Source organism: Pyrgilauda ruficollis, unplaced genomic scaffold, assembly GCF_017590135.1.
Source record: "Pyrgilauda ruficollis isolate IOZ18807 unplaced genomic scaffold, ASM1759013v1 scaffold1144, whole genome shotgun sequence".
Taxonomy (NCBI): domain Eukaryota; kingdom Metazoa; phylum Chordata; class Aves; order Passeriformes; family Passeridae; genus Pyrgilauda; species Pyrgilauda ruficollis.
The window spans coordinates 1,356-8,053 of NW_024509700.1; the positions used below are offsets into that span (position 1 = coordinate 1,356).

Consider the following 6,698-nt stretch of genomic DNA (forward strand, 5'->3'; position numbering starts at 1 on the left):
TTTTCCCTCACAATCCTCTGTATTTTTCCCCTCACGATTCCCTGAATTTTTTCCCTCACAATTCCCGATGTTTTCCCCTCACAATTCCCGGATTTTTCCTTCACACTTCCCCTTTTTTCCCCCTCAAAATTCACACATTTCCCCCTCACAATTCCCGGTTTTTCTCCCTCACAATTCCCAACTTCTCCCTCACGATTCCTGCCGCTTTTCCCTTAGTTCCCGGTATTTTTCCCATCACAATTCCCAATATTTTTCTCCCTCACAATTCCCGATATTTTCCCCTCTCAATTCCCGTTTTTCCCCCCACCATCCACAGTATTTTTCCCCTCACAATTCCCGATGTTTTCCCCTCACAATTCCCACTGTTCCCCCTTCACATTTCCCGATATTTTTCCCCTCACAATTCCCAGTTTTTGCCCTCATCATTTCCGCCGTTCTCCCCTCCAAATTCCCAGTTTTCCTCCTCACAATTCCAGCTTTTCCCCTCACAATCCTCTGTATCTTTCCCCTCAGGATTCCCGTTTTCCCCTCACGATTCCCGCCGTTCCCCGCTGCACCCCGCTTGTCCCCCCCGCCTCTCCCCATTCATCCCCGGCGCATTCCCGCTGTTTTCCCCCCCACATTCCCGGTGTTTTCCCCGTGTTTTCCCTCACCATTCCTGACAGAACCGGATCCCCACGAAGCCCGGCTCGTACGCGCCGTCCCCGTCCATGGCTGCGCGGACACGCCCCTTTCCGCCTCCTCCCTCATTCCATTGGTCAAACCACCCGTCAATCATTCACTTTCCAGCTTCTCATTGGTCAACACTCCCTTAGACGGGCTCCCTTACTCCTATTGGCCGATTCTATTTACCCCGCCCATTCTTTATTTTATTGGTCATCCACTCTTAGACACGCCCCACTCTTATTCTTATTGGCTGAGCTTCTATTTTCCCCTCCCTTTCTCTCTTCCTATTGGCCAACCCTCATTTATCCCGCCCTTTATGCCTCTATTGGGTAATTTTCTCTTAGTCCCACCTTTTCTCGATCGCTATTGGTCGGTTTCTCTCACGTGATCTCATCTGGCAGCTCTGATTGGCCGCTCCCTCACCGGTCCCGGCTGTGGCGGCCCGTGAAGGTTCCAGAAGCGGCTCCGGTTCGGGCGGGCCCGGAACCGTTCGGGGGTCCCGGTTCGGGAGACCCGGAGGCTCCCGGAGGGGCTCGGCGAGCTGCCGGAGGAGCCTGGGTGTGTCCGGGGCTCCCGGTTCGGTTCCGGTTGGGCGGTACCGGCAGGGCCCGGTCGGTACCGGAGCCATGAACGGCGGCGGGACCGGGCCGGGCCCGGTGTGGCTGGCGGTGAGCAGCTCCCTGAACGCTTTCCGTGCCTGTAAACGCTTCTCGCCTTCGCTCACCATCGCCGAGCTCAAGGTACCGGAGCGGGAGAATGGGAACGGGACCGGGATAAGGGGAACGGGACCGGGATAAGGGAACCGGGACCGGGAGAATGGGAACGGGACCAGGATAAGGGGAACCAGGATGGCGGGAATGGGATGGGGAGAACGGGAATGGGACGGGGATAAGGGGAGCGAGTGCAGGAGAACGGGAATGGGACCGGGATGGTGGGAATGGGAATGGGACAGGGATAACGGGAATGGAACCGGGATAAAGGGAACGGGATGAGGAGAATGGGAACGGGACCAGGATAAGGGGAACCAGGATGGCGGGAATGAGATGGGGAGAACGGGAATGGGACGGGGATAAGGGGAGCGAGTGCAGGAGAACGGGAATGGGACGGGGATAAGGGGAGCGAGTGCAGGAGAACGGGAATGGGACGGGGATAAGGGGAGCGAGTGCAGGAGAACGGGAATGGGACGGGGATAAGGGGAGCGAGTGCAGGAGAACGGGAATGGGACCGGGATGGGGGGAATGGGAATGGGACAGGGATAACGGGAATGGAACCGGGATAAGGGGAACGGGTGCAGGAGAACGGGAATGGGACCGGGATGGTGGGAATGGGAATGGGACAGGGATAACGGGAATGGAACCGGGATAAAGGGAACGGGATCAGGAGAACGGGAATGGGATCAGGAGAACGGGAATGGGAATGGGACGGGGATAACGGGAATGGAACCGGGATAAAGGGAACGGGATCAGGAGAACGGGAATGGGACCGGGATGGTGGGAATGGGAATGGGACAGGGATAACGGGAATGGAACCGGGATAAAGGGAACGGGATCGGGAGAACGGGAATGGGAATTGGTCCTGGAGAGCCGGAATTGGGACAGCGGGAACAGGACAGGGATAACGGGAACCGGGATGGTGGGAATGGGACAGGGATAACGGGAATGGACCAGGGATAACGGCACCGGGAGCAGGAGAACGGGAACCGGGACAGTGGGAGCGGGATAACGGGAACAGAACTGGGAGAACGGGAATCAGGAGAGGGGAACGGGAATGGGACCGGGAGAACGGGAGCAGAGGGCGGGATAACAGGAACCGAGACCGGGAGAACAGGACCGGGAGAAGGGGAATGGGATGGGGATAACGGGAACGGAACCGGGATAAGGTGAAGGGGGTCGGGAGAACGGGAATGGGATGAAGAGAATTGGACTCGGATAACGAGACTGGGATAACGGAACTGGGATAAGGGGAACGGGATTGGGAGAACGGGAATGGGAGCGGGATAAAGGGAGCGGGATCAGGAGAACGGGAATGGGACGGGGATGAAGAGAATTGGACTTGGATAACGGGAGTGGGATAACAGAACCGGGATAAGGGGAACGGGATTGGGAGAACGGGAATGGGGACCGGGATGAAGGGAATTGGACCGGATAACGAGACTGGGATAACGGAACTGGGATAAGGGGAACGGGATTGGGAGAACGGGAATGGGGACCGGGATGAAGGGAATTGGACCGGATAACGGGACTGGGATAACGGAACCGGGATAAGGGGAATGGGGTTGGGAGAACGGGAATGGGGACTGGGATGAAGGGAATTGGACCGGATAACGGGATTGGGATAACGGGAATGGGACTGGGATAAGGGGAACGGGTCCAGGAGAACGGGAATGGGAGCGGGATAAAGGGAGCGGGATCAGGAGAACGGGAATGGGACGGGGATGAAGGGAATTGGATCTGGATAACGGGACTGGGATAACGGGAATGGGAGGGGAACAGGAATGGGACAGGGATAACGGCAATGGAACCGGGATAATGGGAATGGGGTAACGGAACCGGGATGATGGGAACGGCACAACGGGAACGGAACTGGGAGAATGGGAATGGGGAGCGGGATAACGGGAACGGGATGGGGACAATGACAATGGAACCGGGATGGTGGGAATAGGACAATGGGAACGGAACTGGGAGAATGGGAATGGGGAGCGGGATAACGGGAACGGGACGGAGAGAACAGGAATGGGACGGAGAGAACGGGGAACGGGACCAGAGTAATGGGAACTGGGATGGTGGGAATGTGATCAGGGGAACAGGAATGGGACAGGGATAACGGCAATGGAACCGGGATAATGGGAATGGGGTAACGGAACCGGGATGATGGGAACGGGACAACGGGAACGGAACTGGGAGAATGGGAATGGGGAGCGGGATAACGGGAACGGGACGGAGAGAACAGGAATGGGACGGAGAGAACGGGGAACGGGACCAGAGTAATGGGAACTGGGATGGTGGGAATGTGATCGGGAGAACGGGAGTCCCCATGTCCCCTCCCAAATGGAACTGGGATAATGGGATTGGGATAACGGAACCGGGATGATGGGAACGGGACAACGGGAACGGAACTGGGAGAATGGGAATGGGGAGCGGGATAACGGGAATGGGACAGAGAGAACAGGACTGGGACCGGGACAACGGGAACCGGACCAGGAACCCCGGAGCCCCAAATCCCAAACCGGGAATGCTGAACCGGGACTGGGACCCCCAAACCCCAAACTGGGACCCCAAACTGGGATCCCCCAAACCCCAAACTGGGACCCCAAACTGGGATACCCCAACCCCAAACTGGAACCCCAAACCCCAAACTGGGATCCCCCAACCCCCAAACTGGGATCCCCCAAACCCCAAACTGGGATCCCCCAAACCCCAAACTGGGATCCCCCAAACCCCAAACTGGGATCCCCCAAACCCCAAACTGGGATCCCCCAACCCCAAACTGGAAGCCCAAATTGGGACCACTGGGATTCCCCAATGTCTCCTTCCAGTGCAAACTGGGAGCTACTGGGGGGATCCTGGTGGCATCCCCAGTGTCCCCAGTACCACTCCCCAGTGCCATCCCCAGTGTCCCCAGTTGCCACTCCTGGTGTCCCTATGTCCACTCCCAGTGTCCCCAGTGCCACTCCCAGTGTCCCCATGTCCCCTCCCAGTGCAAACTGGAGCTGCTGGTGGGGTCCCCATGTCCTGCACGGAGCTGGAGCTGTCCGGTGCCGAGGACGAGCCCTTGGGGACACTGGGCTGGGACTGTCTCATTGTCCCCAGTGCCACTCCCAGTGCCACTCCCGGTGTCCCCAGTGTCCCCAATGCCACTCCCAGTGTCCCCAGTGTCCCCAGTGCCACTCCCAGTGTCCCATGTCCCCTCCCAGTGCAAACTGGAGCTGCTGGTCGGGTCCCCGGCATCGTGCATGGAGCTGGAGCTGTTCGGTGCCGAGGACAAGCCCTTGGGGACACTGGGCTGGGACTGTCTCATTGTCCCCAGTGCCACTCCCAGTGCCACTCCCGGTGTCCCCAGTGTCCCCAATGCCACTCCCAGTGTCCCCAGTGTCCCCATGTCCCCTCCCAGTGCAAACTGGAGCTGCTGGTGGGGTCCCCATGTCCTGCACGGAGCTGGAGCTGTCCGGAGCCGAGGACGAGCCCTTGGGGACACTGGACTGTGACACTCCCAGCACCACTCCTGGTGTCCCCAGTGCCACTCCCGGTGTCCCCAGTGTCCCCATGTCCCCTCCCAGTGCAAACTGGAGCTGGTGGTGGGATCCCCGGCGTCCTGCATGGATCTGGAGCTGTTCGGCGCCGAGGACGAGCCCTTGGGGACACTGGACTGTGACGAGGCCCTGCTGGGCTCCTACCCCGTCACCGACGGCTGCCGCGTGCACGTGGGTGTCACCCTGTCCCCCCGTGTCCCCTCCCGCTGTCCCCAGGGTGGGGATGGCCCCGCTGAGGGACAGTGCCACCCCCCTGCAGGTGACCGACCGGAGCGGGGCCCGCGCCGGGCAGTTCGAGGACGTGTCACAAGTGGCCAAGTATGAGATGGCCGAGAGCGACTACGACAAGAGGACAGGTGGCCTTGGGGACATCGGGGACATCGGGGGGGTTGGGGACATTGGAGGGTCTGGGGACATTGGAAGGGTTGGGGACATCAAAGGCGCTGGGGACTTGTCACAAGTGGCCAAGTACGAGATGGCCGAGAGCGACTACGACAAGAGGACAGGTGGCCTTGGGGACATCGCGGACGTCGGGGAGGTTGGGGACATTGGAGGGGTTGGGGACTCTGGGGTTTGGGGACATTGGAGCTGTTGGATGTTGGGGTTTGGGGACATTGGGGGATTTGGGGACACTGGAGGTGTTTGAGGTGTTGGGGACGTTGGAGATGTTGGGGACATTGGAAGGGTTGGGGACATTGGGGACACTGGGGGATGTTGAGGACCTTGGGGACATTGAGGTGGTGACGTTGGGGACATTGGAGGTGTTGAGGACAATGAGGACATTGGGGACATTGAGGGGTTGGGGACATTGAAGACATTGGGGACATTGGGGTGTTGGGGACACTGAGGACATTGGGGACATTGAGAGGCTGGGGACATTGAGGACATTGGGGACATTGAGGGGTTGGGGACATTGAGGACATTGGGGACATTGAGGGGTTGGGGACATTGAGGACATTGGGGACATCGGGGGTGTTGGGGACACTGAGGACACTGGGGACATCAGGGGTGTTGGGGACACGTTTGAAGTGACCAAGTACGAGATGGCCGCGAGCAGCTATGACAAGAGGACAGCGTGTCCCTGTCCCCAAAGTGCCACCCCTTGATGTCCCCTGATGTCCCCGCAGAGTCCCTGCGCTCCTGGGGCTGCTGGGACTGGGAATGGGACCAGGATTGGGAATAGGAACGGGAACAGGAACGGGAATGGGATCAGGAGTGGCACCGGGGTGTCCCTGTCCCCTACCGGGAGCAGGACTGGGAACGGGAGCGGGATCAGGAATAGGAACGGCACCAAGGTGTCCCTGTCCCCTGAGTGCCACCCCTGATGTCCCCGCAGAGTCCCTGCACGCCTGGGGCTGCTGGGACCAGGACTGGGACCGAGAATGGTACCGGGAGCAGGACTGGGAACGGGAGCGGGATCAGGAATAGGAACGGCACCAAGGTGTCCCTGTCCCCTGAGTGCCACCCCTGATGTCCCCGCAGAGTCCCTGCACGCCTGGGGCTGCTGGGACCAGGACTGGGACCGGGAACGGGATCGGGAGTGGGACTGGGACCGAGAATGGGAACGGGAGCAGGACCGGGAACGGGACCGAGAACGGGAACGGGAGCAGGATCAGGAATAGGAACGGCACCAAGGTGTCCCTGTCCCCTGAGTGCCACCCCTGATGTCCCCGCAGAGTCCCTGCACTCCTGGGGCTGCTGGGACCAGGACTGGGACCGGGAACGGGACCGGGAGCAGTTATCACCCCAAAATCATTTATCTCTCCCTTATCTCTCCCTTATC

The 6,698-nt window shown here is 59.6% G+C and overlaps 1 protein-coding gene across 1 annotated transcript; it reads left to right on the plus strand.

Moving 5' to 3' along the window:
• Window positions 1-1,077: 1,077 nt before the first annotated feature.
• Window positions 1,078-6,537, plus strand: TBCB (tubulin folding cofactor B). Its single transcript, XM_041480462.1, has 5 exons — window positions 1,078-1,406; window positions 4,943-5,086; window positions 5,175-5,453; window positions 6,252-6,300; window positions 6,398-6,537. The coding sequence occupies exons 1-5, from the start codon at window positions 1,293-1,295 to the stop codon at window positions 6,535-6,537; spliced, it is 726 nt and encodes a 241-aa protein (XP_041336396.1). The 5' UTR covers window positions 1,078-1,292.
• Window positions 6,538-6,698: the final 161 nt, after the last annotated feature.

What these genes read in the sequence shown, in the direction of transcription:
- TBCB (XM_041480462.1), top strand. Translation starts at nt 1,293, where the DNA reads ATGAACGGCGGCGGGACCGGGCCGGGCCCGGTGTGGCTGGCGGTGAGC. An exon ending in ACATCGCGGACGTCGGGGAG is followed by an intron (nt 5,454 to 6,251) that starts GTTGGGGACATT and finishes ATGTCCCCGCAG; the next exon opens with AGTCCCTGCACGCCTGGGGC. An exon ending in CAGGACTGGGACCGAGAATG is followed by an intron (nt 6,301 to 6,397) that starts GTACCGGGAGCA and finishes ATGTCCCCGCAG; the next exon opens with AGTCCCTGCACGCCTGGGGC.